Source organism: Myotis nattereri (assembly GCF_964212035.1).
Source record: "Myotis nattereri genome assembly, chromosome: 4".
Classification (NCBI taxonomy): Eukaryota; Metazoa; Chordata; class Mammalia; order Chiroptera; family Vespertilionidae; genus Myotis; species Myotis nattereri.
In genome coordinates this window covers 53638257-53656476 of record NC_138079.1, presented here as the reverse complement: position 1 = coordinate 53656476, position 18220 = coordinate 53638257, and the positions used below count along the sequence as shown (strand labels likewise).

The window sequence follows — 18220 nt, the reverse complement described above, 5'->3', positions numbered from 1 at the left end:
TCAGTCACCGGTGACTGACTGGGAGCTTAATGAGCTTAACACATTCACTGTGTTAAAAAGTGAATGTTTTGCAGATCTATGATGATACAAGAAAAAAATTCTCTATTTAATATAGTAGTGAACTCCTTTCAAAGTCATTTAAGGTACAACCTTTGATAAGTGTAGCCATCATTTAATCTTCCTGTCTCACTGCTTTTTGGTGTTGAATCTGGGGTGGGGGAGACAACCCACCAGAGGAGAAGTAATTTTGAGGTTCCATGGATACTTCTAAAGTCAGAAAAGGTGATAGTGAAGACATGTATGACTCCACAAGGCATCTGCATGAAATTCAACCTTTAGTAACTTAAGAATCCCACTAAGGAGTCATGACTCACCCAACATGGTGAGGCAATACTTACAAGGGAATTACAATAAAGATTAAACAAGTATATGAGTGACAAGATAAGCCAGATTTACTCTCAAAGGAGGGGCATACAGTATAAGTGTGTTACTTGAGATTTGCAATAGGTAATATTATGTTTAATTAAATCCTACACTGACGAAAAGTGGTATATTTTAAAATATACTTTATATTTTAACAATCCAGTAGATGCCAGTTTAAATATGACACCTTTAGAAAACTTCAGGACTGATCCTCTTACCTATATCAGGAGCATTACTTTAAAAAATAAATTGGCTATTGGTATTAAAAACAAATATAAGTTTCATTACAAAGAAATTTGGGGAAGTGAAAATGAAATAGTCAAAATTATATCACAAACACAACCATTATTAGCAATGCATTTGCTTACAATCCTTTCCCCTGTGTGATCTTAGAGAAAATTTTAATTACATTGAAATAATTTCTTTTTAAAAAAATAACTAAAATTAGTCAATAAAAATATCATGGAGTGGAACCAATTCAGCCACTTTTTTATCAGCCACTTTTTGTAAATGACTTCGAACCTCCTATTAAAACAATTTCCTCCAATAACATGACAGTAATAACTTAAATGTATTTTGAAAAGAGTAAAAGAACTGAAATCACGAGAAAATAAAAATGAGAAATCTTGATTTGCCTAAACTCGAGAAGAAGACTGAATATTACTAGTCAAAATATCCTATTTCTGATGATACCTTTAAAACTGGTATTTTTTCTTATTTTTTGTTTTCTATAGAAATTCACTTAAAAGACCCTACCACAAAAGAATTACCTTCAACCTTGATATATTAAACATTAACATTTTTTCAAAGACACAATTTATTCCTGAGATTAGGAGATTTGCCTATATGTCTTACATCTGATTTTACACCTTTCCTAACTTCTCAATCAATATATTAAACAGCATCTAAAAATTTTAACCCTTTTAATTCCTTTAAACCAGAATGATTCCTACCCACTTTCCCCCTCATCCCTTTGCTCAGTTTTCATTACAATTCTTTTTAGTTTTCATAAAATGCTCTTTAAAATGTGTATTTTAATTCTACCAAATTTCAGTTATTGCTTTAATTTTGTCTCTAGGATGCAAAAGAGAAGCAATATAAAATTTTAAAAAATACATTTTCAGGATGAAGTCGGAACAAAAACCTATTATAAATCAAACAATTCTGGTCACTAGAAAAATTTATCAGTGTCATGACATAAACCATTGCTGACCTAACCTTTAAGTTGAGAAGTACTGGCAACAAACTAAGTTCTTTTTTATCTGTCACCACTATAAGATTAATGATTTTATTCAACATGACTATTTCATTTGAAGATAGAAGAATGGAGAATCATTGGAAATTTTAGTTCATCTACTATTAAGATAAATGATAGCATAATCGGTGTAAATTCAAAGCTGAACTCCAGATTTTCAGTTCAGTACAATTTACCTGCTGGAAGTGCTAAGCACATTTTTAAAAAATGTCCATTCTTTGGTAGAACTAAATCATATGTTCCAAAGGAGTTAGCCATTCTCTATTAATGTGTAACACCCATTATGCATTAAAGTTCACTTGATCCAATTTAGATACTTTTGAAAGGAAGTAAATTAGATTTACCAAATCTGAATTAAACATTCTATAAAGCTTTGGGGGTCATAATAAAAAAAATGGAGGAAATAGTTCAATTTTAATTGGAGACAGCTTGTGTTTAAACAAGGAACTTTTATTACTTTTTTGGTCTATGTTAAAGGCAATATTATATAAATAATATATACTTATTAGAAATATGTTTATATTAAGTTTAATATAAATATTATATACTTATTAGTTTTTATAAGTGATTACTAGTTACTCTGCTAATTACACTGTTTGATCATAATTCAGCAGGTAGTTTAGAAAACCAGAAGAGTTCACTATTGTTTTAAAAATGAAAATATATGTGTATATTCAATAGTACAAAGACAGCATTTAAAAAAATCAGTCAATTGTATCTAATACTAAGGGTTATATACTATATTTCAAGATTTTCATGTTTTTTAAAAATGATAAGTGCATCTATAACCAAAAGCACATAGCTAAGCTAATAAAAAAGACTTACAGTACTGAATTCAAATATAAAAATATTAGAAAATATTTATTAAAATATGCAAAAAATGTAATTTTATTTGTAATTTATAAGTACATCCAAAGAGATTATTAAAAAGCTTCTTTTTCAAATAATTTAATAGAATTTTTCCCCCTCTAAATATTCACATAAATTCACGTCTCAAGAAACAAAGATGTTTATGAGTCTTTGTTGCTTGGTGCTTTTATAAACTGGAAAACATGATTAAAAATGTTTTGGATGTTCTCAAATATTTACTTAAGAGGGAAAACTCTTTTCTAAACATCTAACAATCAATGATGTCAAAATATCTTACGTTTGTTTCTTCTGAAAAAATACTCTGTTAGTATTTTTAGGATTTGTAGTATCTTGAAAGATGGATGCCTGGAACTAAATAAAACAGTACCACAACTTTTTCTAATTAATTAAGTAGTCTAAAAATATTTAATTCTTTATCAGAGCAAGCAACCACCAAAATATATCCTCCCAAAATTCATTTTAACATACAAGGGGAATTTTTTGATAGTTAACTATTGCATTTCTCCAGTTTTGACATCAGCAGCCATTAATTTCAAGGATGCCATCACTGACCTTTCTAACTCAATCCACATTTGTTATAAAAACAATTATCATTCTGAATTCTGCAAACTGCACGTCAAAAAGAAGTGTGACTGGTGTGGAAGCCACAGGATAAATGCCTGAGGGAAGGAGTGCCTCATGTCACTCAAAGATGACCCCTTCCTACTGATTAAGGAGCAACAGTGACAGGCTCTCATCAAGTTCATCACTTAACTGGAAAGGTGTGTAAAGTCATATGGATTGGACATTCCACCAATAATGGAGATATTCATTTCATTTAATTCTTTGTAACAGCATAAACAAAACAACAAGCATTTCCTGGCATTTATATAAACTATACTAGCATTAATGCATTTGTGTTTACCTAGGAATGAGTACTAGTTCATTAAGAATGCAAAAGCATATCCTATGTTCTATTCACTCTAAAATAAAATTGCTAAAATCATACTGATCAAAGGATTAAACTCTTAAACCTTTGTAATATTCACATTTAAAAGCTAAAACAGAGCACCATTAATGCAAATTTTAGAAATGTGCAAAACTGGAATTTATTCAATAGCCTATACAGAAGACAATAAAACTAACAATATTTAAGGCCAGTTTACCTTCCTAGACTGTACACTTTCCTCCTTTCATGGTGGACAGCCCATCAAGCACACCACCTGGTAAGTAACAGGTGTTCAAGAAACGAAGAATTTAAGACAGTGGTTAATTTCACACTTGATTTATACGAGGATTAATGTTTTCCTAGTCATCTTGGAGTTAATGACAAAAAATGTATATACTTCAACCACTTTATTGTGCCTAAGGAATTAAGAACTAACAAGCTAGAAAACTCTAATTTTAGAGACCCTTCCTAAGGAGTTTCTGGGACCTATTTTAAATTTTTTATATTCCAAATATTTGTGGGGACTATGCATAATGAAAACTGAATTTCAATAGCTCAGAAATCTCTTTTTCAAACTATATTGAAATAAATGCTTTTATGGGCTCCTTAAAAAAAATTCCATTGAACTATGATATGAATTATGGCAGAGTAAAGTGAAGAACAGCATTACCCAGCCTATCTTCAGCCACTAACTAAAAAGCCAGGATTCGAAGACTATGAATTTTTATTTACTTATTAAAAATTTGACTTCCTCCACCTCTAAGATAGATTTGAGGCAATTCCGTTTTCTAAATTGTAAGAAATTATATTGGGAATGTTCTCATTGCAGGTTTAGTTAGGTTCATATACATTTATTGGTATTGCTAACTAGGCCACCGAGCATAGTAACTTATGTTGGGCCAAGTTGTGCTTCTGCAGAAGTGCAAAGCTGCAACACCTTCTTAAAGACAGAGACCTCAATGGCCTTAGAGTGTTTAATACTTCGTGTCATCATGGCTTGTAGAAGTTGGCAATTAGGAATTCAAATATACTAATTGCAACTAAATGAGTATTTCTTTGGAACATTAAATTTAAAAAGCTTTTTCTTAGCAGTGCAAAACCATAACTTTTCACTTAAATAATTCATGATAACTAAAAAAGGCAGGTAAGAACTAGAAAGGAAGTAACTTTTATTAGTGCTGTATCAGGTGTTAGCACTAACAATTCTTCACAACAGAGATACCTGGTGTTATCTCCATTTGATAGGTAAGGAAACTAAAGCTCAGAAAGGAACTTGCTTAGTTACCAGTAAAGAAATTAGACAAGGATTTAAAACTAAGTCTGATGTCAAAGTCTATATTTTTAAGTTTATATTAGTTTACAAAGCAAATGTTATTCTGGATCCTTTCAACTAAAAAGTGGTTACTCTTTAGAATAAAAATGTTCTTATTCATTATCTGGGGAATCTATGAACATTTTAATGTTCCTTAATGTCCTCATCACTGGCGCTTTGGCAGATTAAGATTAAAAAGAAATTTGAGCCCTAGCTGGTTTGGTTCAGTGGATAGAGCATTGGCCTGCAGACTGAAGGGTTCCAGGTTCAATTCTGGTCAAGGGCACATGCCTGGGTTGCTGGCTTGATCCCCAGTAGGGGGCATGCAGGAGGCAGCCAATCAATGATTCTCTCTCATTATTGATGTTTCTATCTCTCTCTCCCTCTCCTTTCCTCTCTGAAATCAATATATTAAAAAAAAATTTTGTATGATGTCACATTTCAAGGCTAACTAGAACTAACATATTTATAAGTATGTGTAAAAATAGAGAAAAAAGCTTTGATTTTAATCAGAGCTGATATACTAATATAGTTTTCAGTTTAGATTATAAACTCAATAGTAAAGCACTCAGCATTTGTATTTTATTAAAAGATCTATTTCTAAGATAAAATTGAAGTGTGTTTCTTTAGCAGATTAATTGCTGGAAGATCATGAATATAGTTACATAAAAGCTAAATGTAAGTTTTAATGTTTCTTTTCCAGCTGTATCACAATGTAACTATTCCCACTAGTGAAGCAACTCCAATTTCAAAAGTGGCTATTATCCACACCCTTTCTTTTAGTTTTACAATAAATAGCTATTATGAAAAAAAACTGCAAATTGAAATGTTATTGCTCTGTAAATTCATACTGTACATTAAGATTTTAGATAATCTGAAATCTATTACTTAGCTGTCACTTATAATCTTAATATTTAATAAAACTTATTAAAGAGAATGTTCTCACTTATAGAGTATTGGTTACACAGAGTAAAAACACTTTTATGTGAACTGATATAATAAAATAGATCAAGGGATCATATTGTTAAATTCTGCAAATCCACTGCACTTAAAAAACAAAAGAATTATTGTAATTTTAGAAATGTTTATTTTAGAAACACACAAAACTAAAATAGATACTTTAGTCCAAGAGTCTACAGAGAAGAAACAGCGAACTACATGTTTATAGGTGAATATTTGCATGAATATCCTTGCCATGATTCTAAGACCTGGAACACCTGGAATAGAGAACATTACAGTTTGATTGGAAAAAAAAAATATTTAAATTAAAAAAATTTTTACATATACAATATAAATAGATAAATAATATCACTTTTGGAACAAAAATAATCATAAAGATGAAAGAAAGTAGTGTATATCAAGCAAAACTATTTTTTTTTTACTTTTGAGTCAAATTCCACACTGGAAAAAGACAGAAAAGCCTAAACTATAGTTTTGTACAAGTTGTTTAAGTGCTTTTAAAATTCATACAGGATGCAAATTCTGTCAATAAATCAAAGCAAAATATGTTAATGAGCAGGTAAATGACAAAACAAACTGAGCAGGTTTAGAAAGTTGACTCATTTTTTTTGGCATCATCATGAAAACTCTGTGACTGACCGACACATCATTTCCAATGTCACAAGTAAGGCCTCAGTGTGTACTCCAGGACAGACTTTCAAATTCTCAGGGAGTTCCTTAAGAATATTTGGGAGTTTCAGCAAAGTCTTTATATTTTTACCATAAAGATCCAACAACCAGTCAGTATGAGCACTGGTGGTTTCCTTATAATTCTTACAAGCCATAAGCATTTCATTTAAATGAGTTAACCCTTTGAAAGCTAAGAGGAACTCTGAAGATAAATCAAAAATTGAACAAAAATTTAGCAACATCCTACTAAGTAAAAATGAGCCGAATTCAAGTTGCTGGTGGTAAAAATGTTTCTCTGTTTGTGCGTGAAAGTTCTCCACTGTATCTTCTATTTTTGTGATAGCAAAGAGTTCTTCCTTGACTTGAGATGATAAAACATAATCCAAGGGCAGTTCCCCCTTAGAGTTCCTTTGCTGTAAGAGCACTGGGCCTGTGAAAAGAATGCAAAATGTTAAACCATTTTTATTTGGGCAGCTTAAGAGCTGTTTTCTCTCTCCTTTTATCTAAAGCACCCAGGACTCTGTTTACAATCATATTTTGTACTAATTCATGTTGACATTAACTGGCTATACATATTGACTGACTAAAGGTATGTTTAGAGAAACCAAAATTCTAGTCCATTGCCTAATGAGAATTGCCTAAGTAATATATATGGTTATAATTTAAAAAAAACTTTTATGAAACTTCATAAATTGTCATCTTGAAATAAAAATTTCATTGTTCCTAGAATACATTAACTAAAATATTCATCTTAAATTGTGTAAGAGTCTTAAAGTATCTCATAAATCAAGGGGAAAAGTAGTGCCCCTTCCATTGATGACAGGTGATTGCAGCAGTGCAAAGGCTGCAAAACCTTGCACAAACACAGAATCTTTCATTATCATTGTTCATGTTCAATTTTTAGTATAGGTAACTGATGTTAAAAAAATAAAGTGTTAACTCTTCTGGGTCAAACTCAGATTTCATCCATCTATTCTAGCTAAACCCATCTTCTAACCGTCTACTTAGAAACCACTGGCAATAGAGTGTGTCCTCTACATAGTAAAGGATGATGAAGGAAGAGCAAAACAATAACTCCATATTTGGTCACATAGTAAAGTACAGAAATATTTGTATATATGTCAGTCAACTCTTATAATTATTTATATACTTTGCCATAAAAAAGAAAGTTTTTAGTATTAGCAGGCAATGAGGTCTTACTATATAATATAGATCATATTGACACAGAAAGAGCATAGTTTATACCTACTAAAATTTTTAATGATGTGATCAGATATATGTGGGGGTCTATATAAAATATATTTCATATAAAAGATCAACCACTGATGATATGATTCATGTGTAATTTATGAAAAAGAGAATTCTAAATCAGTATTACGCTTCTTTTCATTATGTTGATATTTCAAAAAAATTGCTACAAGTTACTCCTGTTAAAAGAAATTACATTGCCTGGCTAGTGTGGCTCAGCGGTTGAGCATCAACCTATGAACCAGGAGTTCATGATTAGATTCGTGGTCAGGGCACATGCCTGGGTTTTCAGGCTCGATCCCCAGTAGGGGGCATGCAGGAGGCAGTTGATCAATTTAATCATTGATGTTTCTATCTTTCTCTCCCTCTCCCTCTGTGAAATCAATATAAACATATTTTTAAAAATTACCGAAACATTGCAGACACACGAGATACCAAAAAAAGATTTTGGAAACACAAACTCTTAAAGTTATTGCTCTTAAGACTGAGTGGCTCACAATGAAAAAGTAATATAGTTATTAAAACCATGGTATCAAAGCATTTGACAAGTCCAAACTTAGAATATGACTAAAGCAAAGATAAGTCTGTATGATTAACAAAGGACCTTGATAAATGCAAGTACAAGTAGATTTCCTCTTAGGACAAGGGACTCATTTTAACCAAGGACCCTAGAAAAATTCACATTGGTGGGTATAATCCTGTTCTGAAGATTTGGACTTAATATAATAATGGCTGTTATATCACTTAGAATATTTGAAGCAAGGCCAAATATTGGCTTGGGATGTCAGATACACGGTTGAATAGAAAAATAAAACACTTAGAAGAGAGAACATTATGTTTCAATAAACATATAGTACTAAAAAATGTACTGAAAAATATATTTATTACAAAATGGTGTCAGTAAAACACACACATGAAGGCCTTTAGGGGGCAGGAGAAGACTATAAATAACCAAATATCTTAAGCTGCCAAGCTGTACAGCCTTTCTTAGACAGAGATATAGTGTAAAAAGACTTCAAAAGAAAATATGCTTTTTATTTTCATGCAGAATCAAACAGCTTTAATTATGAGAGAAAGAAATTTTAAATTTCAAGTTAAAATTAGTATTAAAAAAATCCCAGTACATCTATATAAATCTTTACTTTTGCATTGTAAGCTAGTCATCAGTTTTCCTTTGTTTTTCCTTTAAAATGCAAATCTGCTTTGAATATTTTGATGTAAAATTTATATTATTAAGTTCATATATAAGAAGAATGTCATTGAACAGGGGTGGGGTAATGAAAGCAAAGATTAAAATATCAGCAGAAAAAGCAGTAGGTGAATATAACCTCAAGTTGCCTCCATTACCAAATCCCTGCACAACATTTATTACCTTTTAAAAATCTTCCTACTTTAACTTAATTGACTGCAAAATGTGAATGAAGATATTCTAGGATACTTTTTTTTAATAGTCTGTAAAGAAATGACTCATTAAAAAAAATTGAGTTAGCAGTTATATATAGAAAATGAAACAAGAATGAAAAATCCAAGTAATCACAATTGAACATTTATATCCATTTATTAATAAGATAATAAGATTTCAGAAATGGCTATTTCACAAAGACATTACACACTTTAAGTATGAGGATTAATTTAAAACAAACACACTCAATTAAAAATACATTTTCATACACAAACTTAAACAGGCTTAATTCTACAATAAATAAATAAATATTATGAAAAGGCTTTTAATTCCGTCTTAATAAAAGGTGCTCAGATTCTAGGAGACTTTTCTTCTTTATTTTTTCATTAATATAAAATAAAGCATCTTTCCTTACAGATCTTAAATATATAAAATGCTATCTACCTCTGAGAGATTCATAAAAAACTGGATAATTTATCAAAACCCGTTTAGCATAAATGCACTCACCCCCATGCTGGAGCAGCAGCTTGCCAATTTCTACATGTCCGTTTGACAGTGCATCATGCAAAGGAGTCACCCCGTCCACTTGAGTGAGCAGATCTACCTCTGGACAACGTTGCAAAATTTCCTGGACACACACTGTGTTGCCATAGTTACAGGCTTCATGCAAAGGCGTCCAGCCAGCATTGTCTACATTAAAAATCAAGACAAGTTTTAAAACAGCAAAAGTAGGACTTTAGGTAGTGAAGTAATGATACTCTACTTCTCTTGTCAGTGCGACTTTCTAGGTGCTTCATATACAAATAGAATGCTCTGATAAAAATGCTTAGGGTGCAATCATATTTATAACTGTAAGGAAAATAAATTTAAATATATTAAAACAATTTTAGAACACTGATGTTGGGATCTGATCAAAATATGAACATCAAAAAATGTTTCTGCACTACTAGCTATAAATCAATTTATAATAAATTTCTTGGTTTTGCTATTGGTAATATTTTAAATATATGTTAGGAAAATATACTTAAATTATTTTTCTTAACACTGACATTTAATTATTTAATATCACAAATATTAAGATATTGGATTAGATCACAAAGATTTAGAACTTACCTTTAACATTAATGTCTATTCCTGGCAAAGAGAGAAGAATAATCAATTTCTCCACTTGGTTATTTATGCAAGCTCTATGGAGGGCTGTTTCTCCTGCCATAAAATATTAATAGATTATTCCAGAGAAGACAAGATAGCAACTAAAGAAAATAATCAAAGGGCATGAACTAGGAGATCTGGCCCCATAACATAATTTATTGAGTATTCCTTTTCACTGGTTTAAACATCTCACATTAAATAAAGAGGGGGAGGGAGCCCCACCAATCCACAGAGCTTCTGTTCTATCAGCAATTCAGCAATGAAATTCTACTGCAAAAGATTTAACACAGGCATTGTCTCCCCATAGTTCAAGGTTTAAAGCTTCAATCCTGCTATAAAACCCCAAATGATCAGAGAACACCAAAAATACTAGGTTTTGTAGCAATAAAAGTTTAAAGTGCAATTGCCCTCTCTTAAATTTATTCATGAACCTACGTTAAATGTATGGCTCTTTTTAATACAGCATTTATAGCTTAATTCAAATGAATGTTTCTGGCTAAGCACGAGTGCCTCTACACACTCAAGAACTTCAAATCCATTAGATGGTTTGCTGCTTCTCAATAGGCTGTCTGGCTTGGCTACAGCAGCACAGAGAAGGAGAAATGGAGGAATCTTAATATAAACACACACACATACACACACACACACACACACACAAATCCCTAGCACCATTTAAAGCCGAACAAGAGTGACAAATAGAATGGCAAAGTTTTTTCTAGGAGAAAAGCAATTAGTGCCTGCTGGCTAAAATAGTCTACATCTATCAATGCTATAACCAAGATTAGTAAGATATAAGTGATCTTTTGAAGTAAGGGGAATAAAAGAAAAAACTTAAAAGTACTTAAAAACAAATGAAATACTGAATCAAATTTTTTCTTGCTGTAAAGTACTAAGCACATTTTCAGTGTTGTGTTTTATAGACTATCTCTGTAACTTCTACCAAAACATTCTTTTACATACATTGAAAAGCTTTTAAAGTTTTTCTCTACTACTTTTCAATTTTCTTTTCCCTCCCAGTTCCTTCTGCTGTTCAGCCTAGTCATTCATATTCGTTTTACTTTCTGACACAATAAACAAAGAAAAAGGACACTGTTTTGTGATGTTAATACCTGAGTTTTCACTTAATACATTTTTTTTTTCACAGTTCGAGCCAAATGAGCAGTTATTTTGAATTTTTGATATGCAATTATGAACTTATATCATGTTGAAAGGGTATAACAGCTTCACTATTACACTTTCCACTGGCGTCATAATGATGTTTGAATTAAAAAGACAATACTACACATAAGAGACTCAGAAGTTTACTTTGACCAAAAATAGACTTGTCAAAGGTAACTTGTATTGGTGAGGTAGGAGATGCCTAAGTAAAAGAGGTGCTGGAGTGAATTATTACAACACTATTCTTGTTACTCCATCCTTTAAGTACTGAGGTTCCAGTATAGTTAGAACCAAAAGCCAAACACATTTCATAGTCTGGGCTCAATGCCTGGAAGAAAAGAGTCCATATGTTTAACACAGCTATGTAACATAGCCTAGTCCTCATTCTTTGTTCACAAAATGTCTAGGACTGAGAGAGATGAAGACTGAATTATACTTTCAAATCAAAAGACACTGATCCTAAGCAGCACAGGTTGAGATAGAAAAAGTAAGGAGGGCAAGTCTGGGAAAACCAATGTGAGCTATATACACTGTGTTTTGTATTTGAGAGACGGGGAGAAAAGAAGGGAAGGAATACTCTATTATACTGGGTATTAAAAATTACTTTCTTCAAATAAATGACAGTTCAAAAAAATAATACTTTTCAGAAAAATGTTTCCTGGACCTACTCTAACAGTTAAGTTCAGGTACTCGTCAGGGCCAGTGTACAAAACTTGCAAATACTGATTACAACCATGAAAAGTTACTAGCATATATTATTTGAGACATTTGAAATACCTTTTAAATTAGTCTTGTGGAAATTCATCTTTTTTACTAAAGAGGGGCAATTCTCCTTAGAACAAGACAATTCTCCTTCTGACTTCTTTTTCCACCTTTTTAATGATGAGGAACATTTACCAAGGTTCAGTTCTCTGAAAAGAAAGAAAGAAATGTAAAAGCCTTTTTTTTTCACCAAGGCATGGCAGTATACATTAGATGGTGAGTATTTAAAAAAATCTGGCCCTCTTTTAATTTAAACCCTTTTATTCATTCAAATCTTTACTGCTTTCTATTTTTACATTTATTTCTACTGTACAGAAACAAATTTTATATATTAATTTTTATATTATTAACTTTGTACCCCAACTGCCCACTGAAAAGTTTATGAATATGAAATGTCATGTAGAGAAGGACCAAATAAATGATATTTGGCAGAGAGAATAAAGCAAAATGCAAAAATTAAAATGCAGGCCTCTGCTGCCCATTCTTGGTTTAATATCTGATCCTATTCTCTTCTTTCTAAAAATATTTCTGGTTTTCTGAGTTTTATATAACAAACTTCTAGAGAAAAGTTTCTCATTTGGGAGGTAGCTATTATACCAATTAAAAGTAGCTCACATGACCATATATTCTGAAATCCACCTTTATTATATTCAAGTAGTAAATTAAATCATAGGACAAAAATTGTGTGAAGCAATAATGTAAGGAATAGTTTTATTTCTTTTGGAAAGCATTTAATCTTATAGAAAGAAAGCATGTGCCCTGAATTAAAGAAAGGGAAACTCTGGATCATGTGCATTTATAGGTATAAAACTGAGTTTCAGCTAATCAATATAATTCAGAAGATTTCACAGATAACCATAAAATTTAAGGAATGTTTCAGAAAAGAGCTGTCTCTAAAACAAAGCATATTTGGCATATAAGCATTACACACCGTAATTCTGGTAGCCCTTCAACTTGTTTCCGTTTAGCGCCATTCAGCATTAGTAAGGCCCTCTGAGATTCAAGACAAGGCCGCTGTTCTTTTTTCTTTAGTATCTGCATCTTTCCAATACCATGCACACCAGTTTTCCCCACAGCTGGCAAATATGAATATAACTATTGAAAAAGAATAATATATTAGCTTATCCACCAAAAAGACCTGGGAAGCAGTAAAAATTACTTGATTCATTTCACCATATAATTTTGTTTATATTTTCTTGTCTTCATCACTATGGTTATCACCCAATCTAATTTGAACATGCTAATAAGAAAGCTATGAGTTCCACATATGACGTACATAAAAAAAATGCCTTCTTAAAAATTACTTTTTCAAATTCAATTGTGATGCTCATTTAGAAAAGTTCTTTTGATTAGTCTTATTCCCAACCTGTTATAATTCATTTGCATATTTTAAATATTTATGGTTTATGTACAACTGGTATTTTGTCACTTCCATTTTAGTAATGTCTTCCTTCAACAGAAAACAAGTCTGGAATAAACAGAATAAAGAGTGCAAAAGTTGTTAAAGACAAGGATTGTTGCAAAAACAGATTTGCCCAATCTGACCAATTAAAAACAATGTTTCTCATTTGTTGAAGAAACTGCTGGAAATACTAGATATTAATGAGGTAAACCACTGCACCACTGCCAAGTGGTTTGTCTGGTGTGGCTCAGTTGGTTGAACGTTGTCCCATGTGCACCAGGAGATCTCTGATTCGATTCCCAGACAGAGCACATGCCTGAGTTGTGCGCTCAAACCCCAGTCGTGGGGTGTGCAGGAGGTAGCCTACTGATATTTCACTGATGTTTCTCTCTTTCTCCCTATCCCTTCCTCTCTTTCTAAAAATCAATGTCTAAAAGAAAAAAGCCAAGAAAAAAGCTGGAAAAAACTTGGATCAAATGTAGCTTACGTGTGTGTATATACAGAATAAACAGGAACCTTGGGAACCATTTGTAATTTTAAATACCATTAAACACTACATAGAATATTTTTCAGGTCTAGGTCTTTTTTTTTTATTAAATTTATCGGGGTGATATTAGTTCATAAGATTATATGGTTCCAAGTGTACATTTCTATGATATGATCTGTATATTTCATAGCGTCCCCACCACCTAAAGTCGAATCAATTTCTGTCACTATATATGTGGCCCCCTTTACTCTTTACTACCCCCTCACCCTTTTCCCTCTGGTTATCCCATACTGTTGTCTGTGTCTATGAGTTTCAGTTTTATGTCCCACATATGAGTGAAATCATATGGTTCTTAGCTTTTTCTGGCTGACTTATTTCGCTTATCATAATATTCTTAAGTTCCATCCATGTTGTCATAAATGACAGTAGTCTTTCCAAAAATAATAATCTTATGTGCTATGGCAAATGATTAGGACATGAAGATTCTTGTTCTTTTTCTATATCAATCCTTAATTACTCTCAAGTAATTAAACTCTCTATTCACTAATTATTCAATTATTACATACTCATATACAGATTTAAAGATTTATGATTAATATGCTATAATTATTAGAAACAACTAAGAATATTTTAATGTTGAATTTACGGACTCACTTCTTGGAAATTAAAAGTGGTGCTTACCATTTTCTGAAGAGAGAGTGGCTCAGAAGAAATACTGATGGAACTCTGTAAACACAACTTTTTAAAAACTGCCTCTGCAACAAACATTTGAAGCCAAGAGGAGGAAAAGGAACAAATGAAAATCTCTAATTCCTGTGAAGAAAAGTCTGTAGAAAACAAGAGAAGTAAATATAGTTATTGCTACACCCGATAAAATTTCATTCTATAGACTATCTCCTTCATAGATTTTATTCATGATTTCTACACCAGTAAAATTCACCCACATAATTTTAAACCATGAAAAATAGGTAATATTCCTATTCCTTGCCTTTGATGAGAAATTGTTTTATGGTAATGTTCTCACATTTGAAACAATCATTACTTTTTATTATTTTAAATAAAAGTCTTGAAATTATATATGTACATCTGAATAGACTGATGATATATGAATAGATAGACATGGGATTTATTACTATACTTTCCAATTAATGTTCAAGATCTCTTCCCACAACAGGGTTGCACCTTTGGAAAACCAGTACTTGTTTTTTACATGGGTACAAGTGTATTTAATTTGCAGTGATCAATCTTGAGCTTATAGGAAGAAATAAATTATACCCCTTCCCTGACAAAACCCATGAATCCTGACACTGCAGAGAAGGAGAAAAAACAGAAAAATGTAACACAGGAGAATGTATAAGGATTTCATAGAAGTTTGTGCCCACCCTACTATGGTAAGTGGGAAGAAAAGTATAAAATTTTAAATGACAAAACAAAAACACCAAGAATCTCAAGTCTCTTCTTTCCAAAATTCTCCAATAACATGGAAATGCATAAAAGTACACATGACTCAAAGTGATAAAGAACTAGAGTGACTATTTCCCAAGAAATATATTTAATATGATGAGTTCTCCACTAATACTACTCTCTGTATAAGAGAATGGATAACAAAGTGGAATGATAAAGAATTAGAAAGACCAATCAATAGGACACCAAAGAACTAAAATTAAGCAAAAACAAACAAAATAAAAAAGTTGTGGAATATAATGAACAACATAAACTGATGAACAAAAACAGATCCAGAGACAGAGAAGCATCGATCAGACCTTCAAACCTCAGAGGGAAGGTAAGGGAGGGTGGGGGGAAGGAGGAGAGATCTACCAAAGGACTTGTATGCATGCATATAAGCCTAACCAATGGACACAGACACCAGGGGGGTGAGAGCATGGGGTGGGGGGGGGGGGCAATGGGGAGAGAATAACACATATGTAATACCTTAATCAATAAAGAAAAAATGTTGTGATATTATACAATAAGGCAGATTAAACTACAAACACTAGAAAAATATAGAATTAGAAAAAAGTCAATAAAATTAGCAAAATAAACATAAGTTGAAATACATTTTAAAAATTGGATAGAATGGCCAGATAGTTTTGATGTTCCAGCCAAGATGGTGGAGTAGGTAGATGTTGTACTTGCCTTTTTCCACCATCATGTCAAAATTACAGCTAAATTATAGATCCCTGAAAACCACCTGAAGACTAGCTGAACAGAAGACCTATAGCTAAGGAAATATAGAAGTCATCACATGGAGATAGACAGGAGTAGGGAAGATCCAAAGGGGCTGGTCCTACACCCATGTGCGGCAGTAAAGAATTGGGTTTGCTGTGGCGGTGAAATAAGGGATGCCAACCCCACATGGGACTGACTCCCCAGCCTGGAGCACCAGGGCCTGGAGGAATATCCAAAACATCTGGATGTGAAAATCAACAGCACTCCATCTGTGCAATGGAGGGCTGCTGTAGACCCAGGCTTCCTCTTAAACAGCCTGAGCACACTTGTTCACAAACACTCGCCCTAAGTTCTAGCAAAGGGTCAGCAGCTTGAATAGCAAGGACCATGTTTTGTTTCATTTTTCCACTGCATTTGAAGTGTTTAGATCAATGACTGCTAGAGGGCCAATAAAAATATGTTAAATAAATGAAAGGAATAGAAACATTTTGACTGAGACAATTAGTAAATCATAAAAATTTAATTTGCGGAAGAGGTTTGAAGTATGAAGGATAAGAATAGAGATTTTAAAAAGGAGAAGAAGGTTTGGAAAAAATACTTATCAGCAAAAGATGATGATGATGTAGGCTAACAAAGGCAAAGAAAGCTTTATTAAAGTTATCTAAAAATGTGAAAAATACAGATTTTGATAATGTTTTCTTCCCACTGAAGAGAAAAAATAAGCTTAGAGATATGCAAACTATGTCTTGTTGCCTATTATTATGAATAAAGTTTTACTGGAACACAACCATGTTCATTTATGTATTCTGTATCACTGCTTCTTACTGTAACTGCAGAAGTGAGTAGCTGGGACAGAGTCTATAGAGCAAGGGTGGGGAACATCCAGCCCACAGGTTACAAATCATTTGGTCTGGCCCTGCCAAGGCATTAGGGGTGAGTTAATTAAATGTTTAACCAAATATAGCAGCTAATTTTTAAGTTGATGATTTTGTATGGCCCAAGAATGATGTTAAAAATATCCAAATGGCCCTTGGCAGAAAAAAGGTTCCCCATCCCTGCTGGAGAGTTTGTAAAGCCAAAACTATTTATTAGCTGGTACTTTACAAAACACAGTTTGCCAATCCTTAGTTTAAGCCAATACATCAGAATTTTCAAGTAGGCATAAAAAAAGAAAATTCTGATCACTTGATTATCATATATAAAAAGAATAGAAGGAAACTCTGTTCAAAGTGTTTAGAAATAAACAATCCTCTATGAGGGATTGATGGACACTTATCTACTAAAATATCTTCTGCCTTAATTTTACATAAAACAATTAACAACTAACAACAATTTTATTAAACTAAAATTAATTAAATAGATCTGAATCTGAGTAACTTCATAATATAATTTTTTTTTCCTTTTGGACTAGGAAAAACTAAAACATCCAGTATGCCATAAATGAGAAAGATGGACCAATATCTTCAACTAGAAGTTACAGAGCAGCCAAATTATAACATCTTTACTAGTGACTTAAGAAAAGCAAAAAATAGTAACTGAGCTGAAGAATAATACAAAGGAATATTTTTTTAAAAGAGGGAATATTCTCAGAGGAAAAAAAAATTGGTTCATCAAAATATTGACAAAAAGAACATTATTAGAACATCTTGTTCACTTTTTGGGACAAGTGTTTTATTATTCTACCAGCTCTATAATAAACACTTTAATTGTCATGTTAGCAATGGCAATGTTAAAGTCTAATTTTAGCTTAAGTCAGTTACAGGCTCAAACTTGTTGGGTTTAAACTTGTCATGTGAAAATTGGGAATAACAGTGGATAACATCATCTTCCTTTAAAGTGAAGAGAAATTCAGAATATGAGTAAAAAAAGCACCACAACTAATGTACCCCATTGATAGTAGAACCCTGTTAATATAAAGGTTCATTATTTCATGCTTTTGGCTAAAATATATTTCACTAGATACTGGAAACAACACATATAACTATATTGTTGGTCTCTAAAGCCACTGCTAATCCTATCCTGA

General features: G+C 32.1%; 1 protein-coding gene across 1 annotated transcript in view; it reads right to left on the bottom strand.

Moving 5' to 3' along the window:
• Nucleotides 1-6331: 6331 nt before the first annotated feature.
• Nucleotides 6332-18220, bottom strand: part of SLF1 (SMC5-SMC6 complex localization factor 1) — a gene marked incomplete at its 5' end in the record, with an annotated part of 57903 nt that continues 46014 nt past the window's right edge. Inside the window, 6 exons of the mRNA XM_081088720.1 lie at nt 6332-6847; nt 9575-9757; nt 10181-10273; nt 12155-12288; nt 13071-13234; nt 14710-14855. Coding sequence (XP_080944846.1) covers nt 6366-6847; nt 9575-9757; nt 10181-10273; nt 12155-12288; nt 13071-13234; nt 14710-14855 — 1202 coding nt within the window. The 3' untranslated portion in view covers nt 6332-6365. The remainder of the gene's footprint in view (nt 6848-9574; nt 9758-10180; nt 10274-12154; nt 12289-13070; nt 13235-14709; nt 14856-18220) is intronic.